The sequence below is a fragment of the Aspergillus clavatus genome, genomic scaffold (assembly GCF_000002715.2).
Source record: "Aspergillus clavatus NRRL 1 1099423829806 genomic scaffold, whole genome shotgun sequence".
Classification (NCBI taxonomy): Eukaryota; Fungi; Ascomycota; class Eurotiomycetes; order Eurotiales; family Aspergillaceae; genus Aspergillus; species Aspergillus clavatus.
Genome location: NW_001517093.1, coordinates 2,443,042 through 2,464,811, shown reverse-complemented (window position 1 = coordinate 2,464,811; position 21,770 = coordinate 2,443,042). Strand labels below are relative to the sequence as shown.

The following is a 21,770-nucleotide window of genomic DNA, read 5'->3' as shown; positions in this document are numbered from 1 at the left end:
AGGTATGAAGAGAACCCCGATTCCCTTGTGTTCCTTTCAAGTTGAAGTCAAACTATTCATTCGTATGCATCCACATCAGCCGAGTCATAAAATATACATTCGTTTAAGCTTTCCTCATTACATATCATAGTATTACTGTGGGGTGTGTAGAATATATAAAAGTCGGATCTAATGGGGTTCGTCCGTTCCCTTGCGACTGCTGTTTCCGTGGTGGTCAGTGGCGTCATCTTCCAGAACGAGATGAATGCGGCAAATGGAGATCTAGTGCTTGCACTGGGGTCCAATCTGGCACATGAGTTCAATGGCAGCCTCGCCTCTTCCAGCGTGGAGCAGACTCCCAGTTTGTCAGCGGGTCTAGAGGTCCTGGTTAGGAAGACGTATTTCCATGCTCTCCGGATGGTGTGGGTCATGTTGGGTACAGACTTCCCTTGTTTAAGTGATCCAGAATATACTGACAACATTTCCTACCATAGTATGTTGCATTTGCTGGAATGGCATCTGCCTGCAATCTGTTTGTGTGGGCTCACAAGCTGCGGAGTGAGAGTGAAGGTGCGGTTTTGGGTGCAGACCGAGTACAGCCGGTCCAGCAGTCAGATCGTCTCTCAAACGACGAAAGCAATGAGCCGAGGAGTCGTCAAAATGACCGAAGTTCGCCTTGAAAGATCAACTCACTTTGAAAAACACATTGCGGGAGTATGAATGGGTAACCTCGACCGGGACTCTTTACAGACAAGACCATGCGATGGACATGTTCATTGTCAGGTGCTCTTTGTGGATGGGAAATTATTCTCCGGAATTATCTCAAAACCCTCTTCCCTACTCATGTAAGCTAATAACGCATGGACTATATTTGTGAAACAAAGATGTCAATATTTCGGTTACTGAGGTGACTAAAGGAACCATGTCCATCCTGCGGGTGGTAAGAGCAGTAGAGATGTACTCAAAGTATCCAACCCTAATCACATCCCATCGATATTTGTCATCTTGAAGCAGCAGAGTGGAGAGAATGTATCAAGAAAGACAGAACATCACTTCTCCTGATCGGCCTCTTGGCTCACAGCGTCCAAGGGAGTCGACAACCCAACCCGGTCAACGGTACGAGTGTACTCGACGCCTCCATTCACACGATCCTCATGCACAATGAGATCCTTTCGGTTGGTATCAACCAGCAGGCGAATTAGATCCGGGCGCATGTAATGGCCGCCCTGTTCGTTGTTAGCTGAGGTCGTTCCAGGCGGCGTTGAACTCACAAAGTCGGCGAGCGATTTGGTTAGATGGCATTCATCCAGGTCAATCTATTGAGGTCAGTAGTGGAAACATGCATGCTTTCTCTCTGCTTACATCGACAATAAGCAACCCTTGGAAATCGTCGGCTGGGTGAGGGACAAGGTTCTGTCCATCGGGTCCAAAGATCCGACCATGTCCGTTGTAGATGTTGGGGTCCTCCAGTTCCTTACCAGGGGGCGTGTTGACCTTGATACCCTCGGCGGTGATCGTCTGCCAGGGAGCCAGGGTGTATGTGCCCGTCTCAATGGCATACGCAGGAGTGACCAGCTGTGCCACCAGTTAGTCACATAGAAACATCCTCAATCATAGAACGCATGTCGTATTACATCAGCATTGGCCTCCGCCACGTTCGTGTATGGATCGGGATACTTGAGTGTCTCCTTGCCTGGGTAGAGTGGCCAAGCCGCAACGTGGACCTGTTCGCCCAACGAGGCCGCATACGCCTTCATGAACGGGTTCATGTTTTCCCAGCAGTTGAGGTGGCCGACGCGACCGATCTCGGTCTGCGTGACCGATTCGGTAGTGTCACCGGTGCCATCCCCGAAGATCAGACGCTCGACGTGAGTGGCGCGAATCTTCCGTCGATGGTTGAGGACATCGCCTGTGGGAGAAATGAGAACCTGCGTCGTGTACAGGCTGGCTAGGTCAAGCTCGGAATAGCCCAACGAGACCCAGATCTTGTTCGCACGGGCTGCCTCTCGGATGCGGCGCATCTCCTCCGAGTTGGAGGCGAGGCTGTTCTCGCGATATTTCTTCAGTAGAGGCAAGCTCTCCTGGTAGGTAACCTTCCAAGCCCAGTAGGGATATCCGGGAATCCCTGCACACGGTCAGTAACAACAAAGGTTGAAGTAGCGAATTACTCACAAAGCTCCGGAAACGCGATGAGTTTGCACCCGGCTTTGCCGGCTTCATCGATCCAGTGGATTGTACGGCGGACAGATTCCTCAAGGTCGAACCAACCGGGCTCAGCGTTGACGGCAGCGGCCTTGTACTTCTTGAGAACTGGTGCCATGGTGGATATCGGTGACGATTGGAATTGGATGTTTGTGTAGAGTGATGATTGACTGGACCAAGTGGTACCTCGCTGTCCTTTATATCTGTCACCGTGCAATGGTATGGGGCTGTTCAGCATCAGTCCATCCGGAACGCCTTGGAGTCTTCTGGCTTCGGTTTTTGCTTCATTGCTCCTTGAGAACCCGGATCGACTGCGACGCAGGTTGAGGTGACTTGATAGTGCAAAGATCTGACTGAGCAGATATCCATACCAGAATCATACGATCACAAGTGTTTTGTATAACTCCGGGGAGATGGGCTTTCCGAGGGATAGTAATCATCTTGATGGTGTCTGTTGAGCTCGGTGTATGCCGACTGTGGCAGATCCCGAGCAAGCAAAGACCGAAGGAATTACCCACCGGGGACATATGATATCTCAGAATTCGCCGTATCGTGAAACCATGTGCCAGGTGGAATTACGATTTCCTGTGTTGCACATCTGCATCTACGTTTGTAACCGTAGACATGGAGTTGACCCTGCTGGGAGGATCGAGCAGGTCAAAGTTAGAAACGATTTTTTAGTACGAGCACTTCAAAGCCGTCGATATTTGAAGTGCCGCAATGAACAGCATCCACCCATTCCCTTTTGCATCGCTGGGTTGATGTAACATGGTATGCAGGAATTCAGCCGAATAACGGCCAGGCGTCGACGTGTCGTGGTCCGCTTGACATTCCGCAGTAATCCGTCTGGCTGTCATCGCATCTCGAAGTGACAATGTCATTTTTGATTACTCTGGACTGTCAGCATTTGGCAGGCCAGGCGCTCTTCCTGTTACTGGCATTTGACCTCGGAGTACGGGAGGAGCGAGTGTTGTTATCAACCTAGGGTTTCTGCACAGTACTTAAACCCGGCCATTCCTTGGGGTTGCAGTCCACAATTAGGCCAATCTCCCCTACAGGATGATCATAATTCTTGTAGCGCTCCGAACAGTCCAAGGCGTCATGAATCGCACCTAATCCACTCCACGAAGATAAAGTCAGCCACCACGAATTTGCTGGCTGCTCCGTTCTGTACTCGGCTGTACGAGGTCCGGCTTCAAGTTACTCGGATATCTGGAGGAACTTCGGGCTCATATTGGTGTTTATTGTTTTCAATATTGTTGCTGCATGCTTGTTGAACTTGTGTGACCGAGTCCCAAGGGTGACGAAGCCGGTGGTTCGTGCTGGGTACGCGTTGGTTATATATAACAAAGCGAGCCGCAGATGATCTGTCTGATAGAACTCGACTGTCACCCAGTCACTTTGATTTTATGATCGACCATTTGAGTATGGCGAATAGCTAAAAGCTATTGTAGAGATGCCATTATTTCTCAGAGGTTGGTGGTTGTAGTGGCTGCCAATGACTTATATGGCCCTATCGCACAACCTCAAAGTCAAACACTCAATAGCGATAGGTTTGAAAGACGAATTGTTCACCTGTCGCCGATTGTACTCGGTTGATGGGATGCAGCTGACCAAGGTGAGAAAAGTTCTGCCCCTATGTGCCCGTCAGCCTCCGTCTACTCCGTACGGTCCAGACAGCAGTCTCCACAGCCCTCGGACCTTCTTAAATCTGAGAGAATAATCAGAGGATTCGATAGGCTCGGAATCCCAGGTTGACATCAGTTCATAATATCCCATTTGCAATGATTAAGAATGGCGGCCGACAGTGGGATTGAGCCGCTGGAATCCCATATCCCATATCCCATATCCCACCTCCCATCGGCAAGGCACCGATGGGATGACCATGCATGAGGATTATTTATGATTAAGGAGGATTTACTACTATCTGGGAGCGGAAGGATTTGGCGTCGGATAAGGCGTTGTGCCACTTGGGTGTCATGGCGCAACGAGTGGACCGTGCATAATCGTCTGGCTCCGAGTCTGAAAGGCAGATGCTCTCTCTCAATGTTAGGCCGCAGTGTCACAGTCGTTACGGCTTAGCAGGATTCGATTGGTAGGTATAGCGCGGGGTCCCCGAAGCTAACGTTCAATCTCCGAGTTCAGACGCGTATTTATGGTCTATAGTCAGGAACATTGGCTGCATACATTGAGACTAAGCAGAGAGCCCCCGGTCCACCGTTCTTCGAATCATCTTGACCGATCCCGCCAGCGCTTCCTTAGCCCCATAACCGGGGACCTCGTGGATCCCATCGTGAATGAATACCGACTTCATGTTGGAATTGCAGAGCTTGCTGACATTTTCACAAATATCGTAGACGGGATCATTGGTGCCCCAGATATGGGCCGTTGGCAGGCGGATTATCTCGCCATCAGTGACTATGTTCAGCAAACGCATCCTGCCCTGCGCTAGCTCTGCTGGATTGCTTGGAAGCCCCGCGGAGAGAAAGATGGCGCATTTGAAGGGCGGTTCGTCCTCAGGATCCTGCTGATACCGTTGAATGATGAACTCAGCGGCGAGCGCTGCGCCATGACAGAATGCCATCACCCCATCAAACGGCCCTTCTTCATCGACATATTCGGCGAGTTGATCGAGCGCTGCCAGCATACTGTCTGGAGATTCATCGTAATAGGCAAAGCCTGTCTCTTCAGGCGCCATCATAGCCCTAGCATTAACGAATTCATTGGCAAAGAGCTTTCGAATTTCTAACGCTTGTTAGCGAGACTCGGCCACCCGCGGAAGATTATTGTAAACAGAGACAGACCAGGCGCTACCGGGCAAGGTATCGACGCCTCGAGGAAGTCGTAGGTATGATTGTCCCCAAGCTCGGAACGCAAGGCAGCTATATCCAAGGTCGCAGATCAGTATCGGTGGACACCGTACGATGACATCCATACGCACCTGTTTGTGTTTCGAAAATCTACCTCCTCTCGACCATTAGTCCTAGTTAATCGATTCCTGGTTTGTCTTTGAGGAAGAGGCAACAGGAACTTGCCTTGGCGCTGGTTCCGAGACCATGAAGACAAAGGAAATGCATATTTCTCCCGATGCTGGCACGAAGGCTGGTAAGGAAAGGTGTAGTTTTCGTTCTTCACTTTGGAGGAACCTATGACTGCGTTCGTTTTGGTAGGTTATATTACTTTGCGCTCGGATCCCATCTCTTTTTTGTTTGAGCTCTTTTTCCTGCTTCTCGTCACTATAGACACTTGTTTAGTACTCCGCTGACTAGGCTTACCTAGTAATTGACTCTGCCCCGCGGACCAAACAGTTACATTTATGCAGGCCATGATTCTACTGGCCAGTCGGGTGCATTAGGGTGTCAGATTTAAGTCTCACATACCATCGTGGGTCTCTATTCGATGGAATGATACTCTTGAAGAGCCTCTGACCCGGCTTCCTGCGACTAGCGTCCGCAAGATCAGTGGCAGTGGTGTCGTTGTATAGCCTCCCTTTTCTTGCCTTTGCATTCAAAGACCAGACAGCTGACAAATTAATCGCCCAGTAAGCACTAGATGCATCATTTGTAAGATGATGAAGGGTCAATCGTATGATAGCCTGTCGTAATGCAGCGGAGCATCTTCTGGTTTCCGCGGATGAGATCAAGAACGAGCAAAGGGGCCAGATAACGGCCTTGAACCGAGTGGGTAAGCATGCTTTACTCTCGGGCGTATCTTCTCATTGTCCTCGAGCCGTGATCTGTCGGACTGGAAAATGTATATAACTAGGACTCTCAGGACGGTTTCGTTGGGGTCAAATCTCGAATTCAAGCTCAAGGTACAAGCGCTTTGTGCAGAGACAGGACCCCCGGACTTGTTAACACCATGGTGCCCGGTATTATCAGCAGTGACCTCAACGAGGAATACCATTACAGCGACTCTTCCAGCCCGGAGTATATCCACAGCCAACAAGACACGGCAGGCCCAGCCCACACCGACAAGCTCAAGCCTTTGGCTATCGTGGGACTCGACTTGAGATTCCCTCAAGATGCCACTTCTGCAGAGGAACTGTGGAAGATGCTCTTGGAGAAGAGATGCGCAATGACAGAGTATCCCAAGGACCGTATGGAGATAGACTCACTCTACCACCCCAACTCTCGGCGAAAGGACACGGTATGAACTTCTTCGCCTGGGGTCCAGACAGAATGACGCTGATGCATGTGCAGATTGCAAATCGGGGCGGCCATTTCTTGGAGGAAGATATCGCTGCATTCGATGCATCCTTCTTCTCCATTTCACCGGCTGAAGCCGCAGGTATGGATCCCCTTCATCGCATCTTGTTGGAGACCACCTATCGAGCCCTGGAGAATGCGGGTATTTCCATGGAGTCGGTCAAGGGAAGCAAAACATCGGTGCATACGGGCTGTTTCACGCATGACTATGAGATTATGATGAACTCCGATCCCCTTTTTATGTCCAAGTATGCGGCTACAGGCACGGCCCCTTCCATGATTGCCAACCGAGTCAGCTGGTTCTTTGACTTGGCGGGTCCCAGTATCAGCGTCGATACTGCCTGCTCCAGCAGTATGGTTGCCTTTGACCTTGCATGTCAAGGCCTGTGGAACGGGAGCGCTACGATGGTATGATTGATATACAGATACCACTCTCATGGGTCTGACTGCTGACATTCATGTCCCAGGGAATTGTGGCTGGCTGCAATCTCGTCTACACTCCAGAAATGAGTCTTGCACTGTCCAACATGGGTTTTCTCTCCCCAGACAGTCTCTGTCTGAGCTTCGATGCCTCCGGTAACGGATATACCAGAGGAGAAGGGTTTGGTGTTTTGATCATCAAGCCCCTGGAAGATGCTCTCCGTGACGGTGACACGATTCGGGCAGTGGTACGCTCGACAGGATCCAACCAGGATGGCCGGACCCCAGGGATTACGCAGCCGAGTAAGGATGCACAGGAGCGGCTCATCCGAGAGACCTACGCCAAGGCAGGGCTGGACCTACGAGATACACGTTACGTGGAGGCGCACGGCACTGGTAAGTCTGCACAGGATGGTAGAAGACCGCCGACTCACGAACAGGATAGGCACGGCGGTGGGGGATCCTATTGAGTCCGGGGCTATTGGAGCTGCGTTTCGGCAACACCGTTCAGCGAACGATCCATTATTTATGTGAGTATTAAATCATGGACTTATGGTGTCTCATATTGATAGATCCACCCAGTGGCGCGGTAAAGAGTAACATCGGTCACCTCGAGGGGGCCAGTGGGATGGCAGGACTTATCAAGACGATTCTCGTGCTTGAAAAGGGCATAATTCCGGCAAATGCAAACTTCAGGTCCTTGAACCCCAGGATTGATGCGGAATACTTGAACCTCAGATTCCCCGAGGAGAGCGTACCATGGCCAACGGCTGGCCTCCGTCGTGCAAGTATGTATGCTCACTATCTGTATATCATATTATCACTAATAGATCATCAAGGCATCAACTCCTTTGGGTTTGGGGGGACAAACTCCCATGCCATCCTTGACGATGCCTACAACTACCTGCGCATGCACGATTTGCAGGGCAACCACCAAACTGCGGAACGACCACCGACTCTGGAAGCTTTGAGGCAGCCTTCAGTGGGAGGACAACCGCTGGTTCGCGACGATACCACTTTATCAACTCTCCCAAGCACTCCCAAGCTTCTCGTATGGTCAGCAGCGGACGAAGATGGGCTGAAGCGGCTGGCAACCAGCTATAGAGATCATTTCTCCGCCCTACAAGTTACTAATGGCAAGTCAGAGGATTATTTGAGAAACTTGGCCTATACACTGGCGGCGAAGAGAAGTTCTTTATCGTGGAAGGCATTCGCTATTGCTGATTCCATCCAGAGTCTGCCAGAGGTGTCCTTTTCCAAAGGAGTCCGCTCGAACTCGAAGCCTAGCTTGGGCTTCATTTTCACCGGCCAGGGAGCACAGTGGTACGCGATGGGCCGGGAGCTCTTTGTCTATCCTGTCTTTGAGAAGAGTATTCTGGAGGCAGAGGAGTTCTTGATTCGACTGGGATGCTCATGGTCTCTGAGGGGTGAGTTTGCTATGCAGTTCGCCCATTCATGAATCACTGGCTAATCAATAATGAAACTCTAGAGGAACTTTTTGCGGACAAAGCCACGTCCAGGGTCAACGACCCCGAGTTTAGCCAGCCACTCTGTACCGCTTTGCAGGTCGGACTTGTTGACCTCCTGCACAGCTTTGGAATCATTCCTTCAGCGGTCGTGGGCCACAGTTCCGGAGAAATTGCTGCGGCGTGAGTGATATACTCCTAACAGTCCAACTAAATCCATGAATACTGATCATATTCACTTTATAGATACGCCATCGGTGCCATATCATCAGAGTCCGCATGGAAGTTGGCATATTATCGTGGCAAGCTCGCAGCAAACCTGGCTAAGACGCGATCAACTCCCGGTGCGATGATTTCCGTGGGACTTTCCGAGAGTCAGATAGAACCATATTTTGAGAGTTTGCGCTCACAGTTTGGCGATCGGCGAGTGGTAATCGCGTGCATTAACAGTCCTACCAATGTGACAATCAGTGGAGATGCCGAGCAGGTTGATGCGCTGGAGCACCTTCTCCGGAACGACGAGGTCTTTGCGCGGAAGTTGCAGGTCACTGTGGCATACCACTCTCCCCACATGAGTGACATAGCTCAAGACTACCTCCAGGCTGTGCAGAAGCTGCAAAAGGGCGACAAGCCGCGGGGCTCTCGAGCACCGCTCATGGCGTCTTCGGTCACTGGCCAGCGAGCCACAGAGGAGGAGCTGCGCAAGGCGGAATACTGGGTGAAGAATATGGTGTCGCCAGTACGATTTACTGAGGCATTGTCACTCCTCTGTTCGCAATCTGGAAAAGCCAAAACGAAGAAGATCGGAGGAGCACATCGCAACTCGGTCAATCTCACACATCTTGTGGAAATCGGACCGCACTCGGCACTTCAAGGCCCGACCAGGGATATCCTCAAGTCCATTGGCAAGTCGGAGGTGCTTTCGTACAGTTCTGCACTAGTCAGAAATATCAGCGCCATTTCCACCGTGCTGGGCGTCGTTGGCCAGTTGTATTGCGCCGACTACCCTGTCCGCCTCGACGATGTGAACCAAATTGGCAAGGAAATTTCACGCCCAGTGACGCTCTCAGATCTCCCACCTTACCCGTTTAATCATTCCCAGAGACACTGGCATGAAAGCAGATTGAGCAAAGGTCACCGGTTCCGCAAGCATCCCCGACTTGACCTCCTAGGAGCCCCAGTGCCGGACTGGAACCCTCGCGAAGCGAAATGGCGAAATGTGATATTGGCCAGCGAGATGCCGTGGGTTCAGGATCATAAGGTCGATAGAATCATCCCCTCAGGCCAAATTGGGAACAAGAACTAATTGAAACCAGATCAACGGAACGACACTATATCCTGCAGCGGGAATGATTGTCATGGCCATCGAAGCCGCCAAGCAGACCGCAGACAGACCCCGGGATGTAACCGGGTTCAGAATCCGAGACATCACGATTCAGCGAGCGCTCGCCATACCCTCGGATCAGGAAGGTATTGAGACCATGTTCTACCTCCGGTCAGCCCAAGAAGCCACGGACAAAGACCCCTCGTGGTCCGAATTCCGGCTATTCAGCATCAAGGACGACGGCTGGGTCGAACATTGCAGAGGTGCCATCCAGGTTGAGTATGAGACCGATCATGGGGCTTTGGAAGCAACCCAGATGGAATCTGCCCTCAAACAGACCTACGAGCATGATGTTGCTATCTCCACTGCAGTCGATGCAGAGCATATCTACGACGCTCTGGACCGCTGCGGCCTCAATTACGGCCCAGCTTTCCGGCCCTTGCATCAAATTGCCTACGATGGCAAAGGTGGCGCTACTTCGACTGTGTCGCTTTTCCGGGACTCCAAAGATATTGAATTTCCCTCACAACCACATGTGGTCCATCCGAGCACGCTGGATGGCATTTTCCAGCTTGGCATCCTAGCCATGATGGATGGCGGGAACACGCCAATTCCAAGCATGGTTCCTACTCGCATCACCAAACTTTGGATTTCCAACAGTGGGCTGAGCGGCGCTGAGGTCGATGCCGCTGCGAAAGTTCACGCGCGTTCTCACTGGGAAGGCCGGCGAGGATTGCGCTCTTCGCTGTTCGTTCTGGGCGCTGATGATCGTCGTCGCATCCTTGTGGAAGGGTTCGAAGCGACTGCAGTGGCCAGTCAAGATGAAAATGCCCGGATAGGCCAGAAGCAGCCCCAGACCTACTACTATATCGACTCTCGGCCCGACGTGGATGCGCATACTGCCCAGGAGATTCAGAGCTATCTTACGCAAAAGTCGCAAAGCTCTCAACAGAGCAGCCTCGAGGGCTACTTCGATCTGCTTGCGTACAAGAATCCCGCGCTGAAGGTCCTGGAGATTGGTGGAGGAACCGGTGACATGACCGCGGTTGCTATGGGAGTCTTTGCCCCCTGCGACGAGGATGGGCCTGGTATTCCTAGATACGCGCAGTATGATTTTGCTGACACCACAGATGCGGAATTTGACTCGCTAGAGAACAGATTCAAAGCCCAGGAGGAGCGCATGGCGTTCAAAGTCTCAGATCTACAGAACAACTGGCTCGCTCAGGGCTTCGAGCCGCAGGGCTACGATCTTATCATTGCATCCATGGCAATTGCTTGCGATTCGAAGCTAGCTCTTGAAGAAATCCGAAAACTTGTCAAACCGTAAGCAGCTTGACATATTTTGAGACACGTCAAACTAACTCGAACTAGTGAAGGCAGACTGGTACTACATGGAAATAGCCAATCTATGTCTCTGGAGGACTGGCAAAGAGTCCTGGAGACACACGGATTCAGTGGAGTCGACATGAATCTGTCTCTCACTAGCAGCTCTGAGTGTATAATCTCCGCTGCACTTACAACTAAGCCATCCATCTCCGGCCCTCATCGCAAAGTTGTCATCATTACCGATGACTCTCCTGTGCAGCGAGGTCTAACCGCCGGCATCCTTGGATTGCTGCCAAACCAGGACCACGAGGTCGTATCTCTCTCTCAAGCGGCCTCACTCGATCAGACGGATGCGAATATCTATCTATTCTTGCTGGAGGTAGAGAAACCATTGCTGACCACTATTGCGGAGGAAATGTACACCGCACTACAGAAGATCACCAAATATGCCAAGGAAATTGTATGGGTTTCACGTTCGGTCGAGCAAGCGCCAGAATCTGGACTGATTCACGGTCTCTCCCGCGTGCTTCGCAGTGAGAATTATCCTCTCAAGTTTGTCACTCTTGCTCTCGAAAGCCCGGATCCTTCTTTGCAGGCAGCAAGGATTGTTCGAGTACTCCAAAACACCACTCGAAATCCGGTTGACACGTATGAGCCGGAATATCTTGAGCAAGATGGAATGCTCCAAGTGACTCGACTGGTCGAAGCCCCTGCACTGAGGCGCAGGATCACCGTCAAGGAAGCTCCGCAACAGATCAAGGTCCAGTCACTGGCCCAGGCACCCCCAGTGAAACTGCACGTGGCCTCTCCGGGGCTTCTTGACAGCCTTCGATTTATTGAGGACAATGATCACCTTCTTCCCCTTGCTCCGAATGAAGTGGAGGTTGAGGTCAAGGCTGTTGGTATCAATTTCAAGGACTGCCTGGTTGCCCTGGGGCGGGTAGACCAAACCACGATTGGATTGGAATGTGCTGGTATTGTGCGCCGCGCGGCAAATGGCTCTCTGTTTCAGGCTGGGGACCGTGTCGTGGTCTGTAAAACGGGCAGTTTTCGAACGTATGTGCGCTCACCACAGGACTGTGTAGTCAAGGTCCCCGATATATTGTCATTCACGGAGGCAGCGGCCATTCCAACCAATTTTGCCACAGCCTACCACGCACTGTACGAAGTTGCGCGATTGCAGCAGGGTGAAACCATTCTCATTCATTCCGGCGCCGGAGGAACAGGTCAAGCTGCGATTCAAATCGCTCAACATCTGGGTGCTGAGGTCTTCACCACAGTTAGTTCTGAGGAGAAGAAGCAGTTGTTGGTCGAGCTCTACGGCTTGAACCCTGATCACATCCTCTACAGCCGTGACCTCTCCTTTGCCGATGGAATCAAACGTCTGACTGACAACAAGGGTGTGGATGTTGTACTCAACTCACTATCCGGAGAGGCGCTGGTCGCCTCGTGGGAATGTGTCGCCCCGTACGGACGCTTCATTGAGATTGGTATCAAGGACATCCTGGCCCACAACACCCTTCCTATGTTCCGGTTTGCTCGCAACGTATCCTTCAGTGCGGTCGATCTGGCCGCCATCATGGTCGAACGGCCCCATCTGCTGCAAAGGGCCCTACAGACGGTAATAGATCTAGTAGGTCAAGGTTTGATGCACGCTGCCGGGCCGCTACATGTCCACCCTGCTTCAGCTGTTGAGGAGGCCTTCCGGTACATGCAGAGTGGAAAGAATACAGGAAAGACTGTGGTGGAGATGAATGCTGATGACCAGGTTTTGGTGAGTTACCAAGTCTTTACTCGATTTTCATGATGTCACTGACCACTCTAGACCGTCCTCGAGACCAAACCAACTTGTCAATTCGCAGCCGATGCAACCTATGTCATTGCCGGTGGTCTCGGCGGCCTGGGTCGAAACATGACTCGGTGGATGGCCAGTCGTGGAGCCCGAAACCTCATTCTGCTGTCCCGGCGAGGCGCGCGAGACGAGGCTTCGATCGAACTGGTGCGAGAATTGGAGAACGCCAACATTCGAGTGGCCACACCTGCCTGCGACATTACGGATCTCGACAAGCTCACAGCGGTCCTGGACAGCTGTTGTGAGACAATGCCACCAATTAAGGGCTGTATCCAAGGCACCATGGTGGTCCATGACAACATGTTCTCGCAGATGTCGCATTTCGAGTGGACCGACGGGCTGAATCCCAAGGTCATTGGTACTTGGAATCTGCACTGTGCCCTTCCCGGAAACCTGGATTTCTTCGTTATGATGTCCTCTATCTCGGGTATCGGGGGATTTGGTGGCCTTGCTAACTACGCCGCTGGAAACACATACCTAGATGCCATCACCCGGTACCGGGTCGCACGAGGTCAGAAGGCCGTTGCTCTAAACTTGGGTCTGTTTGAAAATGCAGGATATGTTGCCGATCATGAAGCCTTGGTCGAGCGATGGAAAGGGGTGGGATTCTACGTCAAGATGGATCCGGAGTATCTCTGTACCCTGTTGGATCACTTTTGTGCTCCATCCCTGGAACCCCTAACTGCCTTGACTTGCCAGCCGGTGTTTGGCCTGAACAACCCGGCCACGATACAAGCCGCTGGGAAGGAGGAGCCTTACTGGATGCACCAACCACTGTTCCGCCTTCTCTATCAAATCCCTAACATGAGTGCTGGTGCTGATGCTACCACGCGCGCCAAAGGTGAGGCTTCCTATACCGGCCAATTCCTTGCCGCGGCATCAACCCCAGAAGCCGGAGAGATTGTGGCTACGGCGCTCATCAAGAAACTATCCAAGACGCTTGGGCATTCGGAGGGGGATATGGAAGCCGATCGACCTATGCATAATTATGGAATGGACTCTTTGGTGGCCGTGGAGATTCGCAGTTGGCTCTCACGGGATTTTGGGGCGGATGTCGCGATCTTTGATATCTTGGGGGCAGCGACCTTTGCATCGACGGGTCTCTTGGTGGCTGAGAGAAGTACGCTGCGTCAGTCGAAGTAGTTTCTCATTTCCATGATGGTTCTTCTGGTTGATAGAACGTGGTATTGCTATTTCGATCGATAGAGCACCTCCAAAGATATATCTGCTAGTCTTTCTCACCACTACATCTACTCCTTTGCTTCCACATGAATAGTCGTCCCCTTGTCCACTGTGGACTGGATCCCTTGCTCCTTCAAGTCAGCAGTAGCGACCTCGGCCACATCGACGCTGTCCTCTCCATCGAAGTATTTGGCGATTTCCTCCATGGGGGTGTACCGTGTTTCAATGAGGAAGGTATAGATGACGAACACTTCGAATCCCAAAAAGACACAATACACAATGTAGTACTTCCAGGCCAGCGCATCTAGGGCAATGGCATTGATGTACTGGTTGAAGAACAGGGCCGCGGTCACGCAGAAGTTCAACCAGGTGAAGCCTTTGGCACGGAGTCCATATGGCAGGATCTCGGTGGTGTAGTTGGCCATTAACCCAGATCTAATCGACATTGTCAGTGAGACCGTCTGTGGAATTTCGAATGGCAGCACACTTACTTGATGTCGTAAAACACACTATACAAGAAGGTGAAGAAAACAAAGGCGTATCCCAAACCCTTGTTGGGAGCGATCTCATACCGCGCAGACACGATCGTCCAGACATTGAAGACGATAAAGGTGCCCACAGTCGATACCAGATAAACGGGCCGACGTCCCAGAATGTCAATGAGAAAGGCGAACGTAAGATTCATGACCAGACCCTCTGTCTTCATGCCAGCGTTGATGCCCAGCTGGGTCTGCGGGTCAGTGATTCCGACGCTGTCCATGACATACTTGAGATAGTAGGAGATCAATCCGTTTCCACTCCACTGACTGAAGAGTCCCAGGGCAGTGATCAGCCCAATTCTCTTCCGGTTACCCTTGGACCGGAGGAAGTCTGCCCAGCCGGTTTGGCCGATTTCCTTATCGAGAGCGATGGCGGCTTTGATCTCGGAGTATTCGAGTTGCACAAACTCGTCGTTGTGATCACCCTCGGCGTGATACTTCACCAGGACCTCCAGGGCCTCTTCGTGTCGTCCCTTGTTCATGAGCCAACGGGGACTCTCGGGCATCCACCAGATTCCAGCCACAATGACTACCGTGCAGATTCCTTGTAGTAAGCTGGGCAATCTCCAGGACCAATCGCTCTACGGAATGAACAGTCAGTACGTCGACTCTCCGTGCAGTCATGATAGACACGTACCGCAATCTCCAAGGTGCCTAGCGTCACCCAGCTAGCAATGAATGCTCCAGAGTGATACGAGGCTCCGCTGAGGGTCACCAAGACAGCGCGATCTTGTGGATGGGCGATCTCGGCAATGAGCAAGGGGGCACTTCCTAGCACGATGCAGTCACCGAATCCCAGGATCAGTCGCGCAGCAACGAACATGCCAAAGTTCCGAGCACCGGACTGAAGACCGACTGCCAACAACATGATGATGCAACCGATGAACAAGCCCACCTTACGGCCAGCCCAGTCAATCAGATAGGGCACGATGAAAAGACCGATGAGCGAGCCGAGACTCATCGACGCGTTGAACAGACCGAGGATGGAACCACGAGGGTGGTCAAAGTATTCTTGCCAGTACGATAGGGTCTGAAGACCATTCATCATGGAACCGTCGAATCCGTTGGCCGTATTGGTAAGGATCAGAATAACGATGTAGATGTACAGCGTACGCATGTTGCTCCGCTTCCACCAGGGTACACGCTGGAACTCGCGACCAGCAAAGAAGAAGTGTCCCTTGGGTGGCTTCACCGGAAGCACCCGCTGGTCCTGCTTAGGAGGCCGAAATCGAAAGCCCATGGTGAATGTAGGCTCGTTGCAGAAGAGAGACAGTCAGGAGGAAGGATAAGAGAGAATGCACTGGGGATCGTGACGAGACCATTGAGAGCAGGAATAAGTGCCTCTTGTATACCTTTCACACCAGGTACCTCATCGTCCTCGTCCAGAGCAAATGGCTATCACGTTGCCCGGCTATACTCTTCAATTCAGCCGGAAGCGACCCCGCAATCGATCTTGTCTTCCCCGGACTGGGGATGTCCAAATCACAAGATAGCGCCTCTAGTTAATTAGACGAGGACCGGCTAGGCTTCCTTGGCACAGACCCCGGCTCCCCAGATATCAAACGACGACACGAGGCGCAAGACTAATCCTCTTAGCTAAAGTCATCTCAGCCACTGGACAAGACATCCAAGGCGCTCCACCGGGAATTTCCTGCCTCGAGACTGAACGACTGAGACACGGCAGGTGAACCCCTCCCTCACAGCCGATGCCCAAAGCTCGCAGATTCCCTAAGAAAGCCAATATCGCTAGTGCACCAGTCCAGAGTCGAATGACAAGCAACATAGCCAATGGAGGCGTTTTACCACAGCCTGAATTCATATCCTCCACTGGTATGAGCCGGGAATGTGCCTATTATCCAGAGCTTTCGAAAGAGTCTCAACAGTGTACAGAAAGACATCCACGGCATTAGCCAAAGAAAAAGTCTAATTTTAGAGGTAGAAAGCATACGGAGATCTGATTCTCAAACTAGCTAGCTATACTATTCGATGTTCAAATCTCGAAACTCGGCAGGCATATCGTCTGTCTGGGCCACCGCGTATACCCCAATGACCGGCCCAGTAAAGTCAGGACCCGTCAGTTCCAGCGTGTCAACGACAGATACACACTTCCAAATCGCCATATTGCCCTTCTCGAGAGAATAAAGTAACCGGTACTCTTGCTCGGTGTACTCCATTCGGAAGGATACCCGTTCAGGAAGGCTACCAAGTTCATGTTGTTCGCGTTGGACAACCTCCTTTGCTTTATTGACCAGTTCCACGACAATAGCCAGGGTATCCGCATCAAAGAAGATTCGCAGGTACCGATGCTCATCCTTGTAGCAAACCAATCCAGCTTGGGCCCGGGCAGGGGTCCACTTGGTATCAATACCCTGCACAGTCACACTACTCGAACCATCCAAAAGACGTTGTCGTTTGCCGACAAAGCTGGGACTGAGCTGAGGGTCGGAAAGGTCGACTGGCGAGGCTTTCATTGTGATGGATCCAGCAGCGTCATCTATGTGGTAGTTTTCCTGCACCACATCTCGAATGCGAACATAGTCCAACCCGGGCATGACGGCGAGCTTTGAGCTCTCTGCATCGGACATGCCATTTGGAGTCGATTTGACTTGGTCGAGGACTGGCCAGTCGCCGTCCCAGTTGCCACGCGTCAGGAATGTCTCCCGGCCCATGATGAAACGCCCCCGTTGATCCCTGCGCACACCCAGGCATACACACCACCATTGTCCCTCCCCATCCCGAAAGAGGTCTGCGTGTCCCGTGTACTGGATGTACTCGTCGGTGTCGCGCGCGGTGAGGATCGGATTCTGCGGACATTCTTCGTACGGGCCCCAGATGTCCCTGGATCGTGCCATGGTCACAATATGCCCTCCATGGGTCCCACCTTCGGCGATGAGGACGTAGTACCACCCGTTCCGCTTGTACAGATGCGGTCCCTCGGGGTAGATGCCACCAGTGCCACGCCAAATCGTCCTCTCGTCCGAGAGCTTGGCGCCTGTCTGGAGATCGACCTCGAAGAGATTGATGGTCGTGTACGGTCCGGGAGCCGCCGAGCCATGGATGTAGGTTCGTCCATCGTCGTCGAACAGGATGCTCGGGTCGATGCCTTTGAACTCAAAATAGACGGGGTCGCTCCACTCATCGGACCAGATATCGCGGGTGGAGATGATAAAGTTGACGCCGTTGTCTCCCTGGGGGGTCCGGATCACGTTGGTGCATACAATGTAGAAGGTTCCGTTATGGTGACGGATTGTAGGTGCATATAATCCGCCTGTTGCGACCAGCACGTCGCCTGTATCTTTCTGCGGGTGTAGCTGTGTATCGGACACTTTCAGGCTCAATTGGGTTGGACGATTGATGGCATTTCCTTCAACTAACTCAGTCTCCGGCCACGAGTAGATGTCTAGAAGAGGTAGAGAAGGAATACTAACCGATCTGTTTCCAAGACAACAGATCCTGCGACGCGAAGATAGGCAGTCCAGGGAAAAGGTGGAAGCTGGAGTTGACCAGAAAGAACCAATCGTCTACTTTGACAATAGACGGGTCTGGGGCGAAGCCAGGAATAATAGGATTGATCGAAGCAGGCATGATAACTTGAAACAGGAACTATATTGACTCCGATTGCTGAATTGACTTCTACAGGGTTGCCAATGTCCACGAAGATATATATCTATCCGTCTCCGGCGGCACACACATCCCCCGAGGGGTCCGGATAAAGTCCCTCAGTTCGACAACATAAGACATCGAATCTGCCGGAGGATCGTTGCAGGCTATTTCGGTCTATTTTTACCCTGGAGGTAAGAATATTATGTCATAGACCAGGAGAGATCACTAATGAAACCATAAAATTACTATTTCCCTGCCAGAATACATGTCCTCCCACTCTATCTGCCTATCTCCAACGCAGTATGTATAATCAATCATGTACAAGAATGGGTCCAAGATACTCTCCCCACAGCATTTCAGAGGTGTCAATGGCAGTTTAAAAAAGTCCCTTGAGGATCTCCGGGAACAGAAGCTCGTCGTACTCCCACAAGGTGGTCTGGAAATTTACCGAAAAGGCGCCACCGGTCCACCAGGTCGAGCGCCCGCCTTGCAGAGCGTACAACTTCTGGTAGAAACCGTCCTGAAGCTCGGCAACGGATACTCGGGCGTGCATGGGGCCGTGAGTAGCAAAATCCACAAAGTTCAGCTGCTGTCCCGATTCGGACTCCAACAAGCGTCCGGCCTGGAGCAGTGTGTCGAAGTTCTTCTGGACCAACCGCTTGGCGCCGGCGCTGTCAAGCTCGTTGTCACCGACAATGGTGAGTCGGAACAGATGATCTCCACCAAGGTAGTCAATGCGACACGTAAAAGAGGCGTCGGGCAAGGCCAAATAGTTGCTCGGGGCGGCCGATTCAGGGAGATTGTAGTAGGAGTGGTTGGCGGCAAAGGCCGCGTTGTTGACTATGCCGGCGTATTCGTTGGTGTAGGTGAATTTGGACAGGACAGTACGCTCGTTCCGGTTCAGATCAAAGGGGGCCATGTTGGCCGCGGTTGGTTCAATGGCCAGAAGGAGTCGGCGCGCCGTGATGAGAGTGATCTGGCCCGTCTGGCTGTTCTGGACGGTGAGGAAGACCCCGAACTTGGTACGTTTGCTGTCGATCACCGTGCTCGAGTACAGGACATCCTTTCCGAGATGTTTGCCGATCGCATCATACAAATCCTGATTGCGGCCCGAAGCAGGGACAAAGGATGCCTGTTTACCCAGCATTGAGCGAGCCATGGAGGCCCCGAACGCTTGCAGCACAAACAGGGTCGTTTCTTTACTCATGTTTCCGAGTCCGAAGCCGGTGGTCTGATAGATGAGAGGTACGGCTTTCTCGATACCATGCTTGGTAGCAAAGTCACCAAAGGGGATCAGGAGATCTTCGGGAATAGCTCCTGGCGGGGGGAAGTTGTAGTACCCAGGCTGCATGAGATGCTCCCATGGCTCCACGACCTCGAGGAACTTGGCCAAGGCCGTGAGTTGATCAGCAAATGGGGGCGGCGTAAAGTCGACCACATTGCCATTTTGGAAATTGATGTACTCGGTCGTGAGCCTTTTACTCGAGAGCTTTCCCATAGGGATGTTAAAGCGCTCAAAGAACCCCGTGGCATTACCGGTATCGATGAAGCTCTTGACGCCATAGTCATAGGGGATGCCAGTCTTGGGATCAACATAGGTATTCACCATCCCTCCCTAGGTAGCGGTCAGTAAATCGAGCATAGAAAAGCTGAAATATATATATGATGGGTAGCGTACTAGCATGCTCTGTTGCTCAATTAGGGCAATACTCTTGTGAAAATCATCGCGCAGCCGGACAGCAGCGTATGCACCAGAAGCACCACCACCCACAATCACAACGTCTTTGAAAAGGATATTGATGGGACCTGCTACGGCCAGAGATGCCGCAGCTACTAGGCCGAGAAGGGGGGTCACTTGTGCAAACATCTTGGAATGGATTGGAAGGTGAAGCTACCATCTAACAAAAGAGCGAAGGAAAGCAAGTCCGTGTCTGCAGCTCTATATACTATACGAATATCAGGGGAAAAGGAGCATTGGCTGACCAAACTCAATTGCTTGCCAACCGGCAGTTCGAACCACAATGTCACCCGATCCATCAGGCCTAAAGAACTCCATTTGATCTCAGGTACTCCGTAGTAGTAGTCAGATACTGATCGATAATCATGCTACATGTCGCAAGCGATCGCCATGTGGGTCAGCGTCGCACTTATATCTCTTGCCGAGTCGAACAGGCCAGGACTGGACGAATGGAAGACGAATGATATTGGAGTGTCTTTGGAGAGAATCCTGATCTAGATGACGCTAATGTACATTAAGGAGAAAAGGAGAGGAAAACACTAAATCGTCAACTCGTAAAAGAACAGACCCCGTAGCTAGTCCTTAGGAGAATCGAGCTCTGGGCCTCTGGCATTTCCCAGCTGAGTCTTTAGCATATCGATGAGAAAGCCAGATACATGGGAGTCCTGGTGGGGACAACCGGGATGGGCTTTTTTTTCGGCGTCATAGTCATCTCATGCGAGCTTCTACCAGCTGTCAATCCGTTGCAGTTCCGGATCATCGAGGCTCCATCAAGGATCGGACCGAGTAGACGTCTGTCTTCCTTTTGTGGAGAGATTTGTGTAACAACACTTGGTCCATGCTGGGAAAGGGGACAAGATGGGAAAATCTAGGGACATCGTCCGTCGATGCCACTCATCTGAAATTCCAACTCCATCGGTGTCTAAGACACAATTGTGTCCATCAAGTCTCATCTCGCTTGGTTGATTAGTCGGACCGTCCAGGACTAGCCAAGGGACACAGTGAGACAGAATCCCTGTCGGATCACGGCTTGAGACTGGACGAAAATGCGTGGATGTAATCTCTCTCAGACACGTTCTGGTTAACTACTGCAGCCGGCAGGTCTAGTGCCTGTTAGCTTCATCCTGTGACTTGAGATGCCACCGAGACGGGGGATAACTATGGAAGACACAATGGGCTTGTTCTCATTTCATTCCTCCCCATCTCGTAGTCCCTAACTCCTCACTAGTCAGTCTAGTCAATCTGGTAGATTCCAGCTAGTCTAGGCTACCGCACTGGTCGCGATGTATCTGTGATTTCTGGATTCTTGATAGATAGCGCGCACAGGTAAGACGCAATTAGCAAGGATTTCTCGGCTTCACTAACCATTAGACTAGTGCGTAGTGCCTCCACTACATCAGCCAGGAGTCCTGGGCAGGGCACGGGATCGTACATACGGAAGGAGAGATCGTATTGTGTATTTGCTCGCTGACATTGATAATATGGAGTGAGAATGAGTAAAAAAGTAAAAAGATCTGAAATCGTGGCCGTATCGACAAACCCAATTGAAGTGCTCGCAGATCAAGAATCGCCTTCCAAGTCCGATGGGCCGCTTGATATACTCTGTACGTAGTGTCATCAACCATTACACAGTATGCCGGTAGACTAAAAGATAGATCTTATCTTCTGTTACTGAATGCCCTCCAGCTGCAGGGTTCATGTCATCCCTGCACGATACTCCATTGCTGACACTAATTTGGATTAGATCAGGAAATATTTCACCAGTTTCCCACGCTGTTAGTGTTGTCGACCTAGCCAAAAACCCATGTCATCTTTGATCCTGGTTCATCTGCTCCTTTTCTTTTTGTCATTGCCAAAGTGACGGGATGTGACCCTGACCTCAGCATGTAAGTACCCTTGAGTCCCCAACGTGATTCTTCCCGAATACAATC

At 51.7% G+C, this 21,770-nt stretch overlaps 7 protein-coding genes across 7 annotated transcripts, besides 2 other annotated features; 2 read left to right on the top strand and 5 right to left on the bottom strand.

Moving 5' to 3' along the window:
• Positions 1–171: 171 nt before the first annotated feature.
• ACLA_087730 (uncharacterized protein) lies at positions 172–659 on the top strand (the record flags this gene model as incomplete). Its single annotated transcript, XM_001268492.1, has 2 exons — positions 172–399; positions 474–659. 2 exons carry the CDS (start codon positions 172–174, stop codon positions 657–659), a joined length of 414 nt encoding a protein of 137 aa, XP_001268493.1.
• A 369-nt stretch (positions 660–1,028) lies between these two features.
• On the bottom strand, positions 1,029–2,299 carry ACLA_087720 (carbon-nitrogen hydrolase family protein; the record flags this gene model as incomplete). The annotated part of the gene is made up of 4 exons (XM_001268491.1): positions 1,029–1,295; positions 1,342–1,554; positions 1,614–2,104; positions 2,152–2,299. The coding sequence occupies 4 exons, from the start codon at positions 2,297–2,299 to the stop codon at positions 1,029–1,031; spliced, it is 1,119 nt and encodes a 372-aa protein (XP_001268492.1).
• A 1,709-nt stretch (positions 2,300–4,008) lies between these two features.
• Positions 4,009–4,034: a microsatellite.
• Positions 4,010–4,042: a microsatellite.
• A 333-nt stretch (positions 4,043–4,375) lies between these two features.
• On the bottom strand, positions 4,376–4,879 carry ACLA_087710 (uncharacterized protein; the record flags this gene model as incomplete). Its single annotated transcript, XM_001268490.1, has 1 exon — positions 4,376–4,879. The coding sequence occupies one exon, from the start codon at positions 4,877–4,879 to the stop codon at positions 4,376–4,378; it is 504 nt and encodes a 167-aa protein (XP_001268491.1).
• A 1,163-nt stretch (positions 4,880–6,042) lies between these two features.
• On the top strand, positions 6,043–13,920 carry ACLA_087700 (putative polyketide synthase; the record flags this gene model as incomplete). The annotated part of the gene is made up of 11 exons (XM_001268489.1): positions 6,043–6,330; positions 6,384–6,797; positions 6,857–7,205; positions 7,255–7,339; positions 7,392–7,597; positions 7,649–8,236; positions 8,299–8,458; positions 8,522–9,536; positions 9,592–10,922; positions 10,971–12,699; positions 12,751–13,920. 11 exons carry the CDS (start codon positions 6,043–6,045, stop codon positions 13,918–13,920), a joined length of 7,335 nt encoding a protein of 2,444 aa, XP_001268490.1.
• Positions 13,921–14,027: 107 nt separating this feature from the next.
• On the bottom strand, positions 14,028–15,738 carry ACLA_087690 (putative hexose transporter; the record flags this gene model as incomplete). The annotated part of the gene is made up of 3 exons (XM_001268488.1): positions 14,028–14,394; positions 14,451–15,079; positions 15,136–15,738. 3 exons carry the CDS (start codon positions 15,736–15,738, stop codon positions 14,028–14,030), a joined length of 1,599 nt encoding a protein of 532 aa, XP_001268489.1.
• Positions 15,739–16,477: 739 nt separating this feature from the next.
• On the bottom strand, positions 16,478–18,083 carry ACLA_087680 (putative xylosidase/arabinosidase; the record flags this gene model as incomplete). The annotated part of the gene is made up of 2 exons (XM_001268487.1): positions 16,478–17,862; positions 17,927–18,083. The coding sequence occupies 2 exons, from the start codon at positions 18,081–18,083 to the stop codon at positions 16,478–16,480; spliced, it is 1,542 nt and encodes a 513-aa protein (XP_001268488.1).
• A 394-nt stretch (positions 18,084–18,477) lies between these two features.
• On the bottom strand, positions 18,478–19,968 carry ACLA_087670 (uncharacterized protein; the record flags this gene model as incomplete). The annotated part of the gene is made up of 2 exons (XM_001268486.1): positions 18,478–19,716; positions 19,780–19,968. The coding sequence occupies 2 exons, from the start codon at positions 19,966–19,968 to the stop codon at positions 18,478–18,480; spliced, it is 1,428 nt and encodes a 475-aa protein (XP_001268487.1).
• Between the last annotated feature and the right edge of the window lie 1,802 nt (positions 19,969–21,770).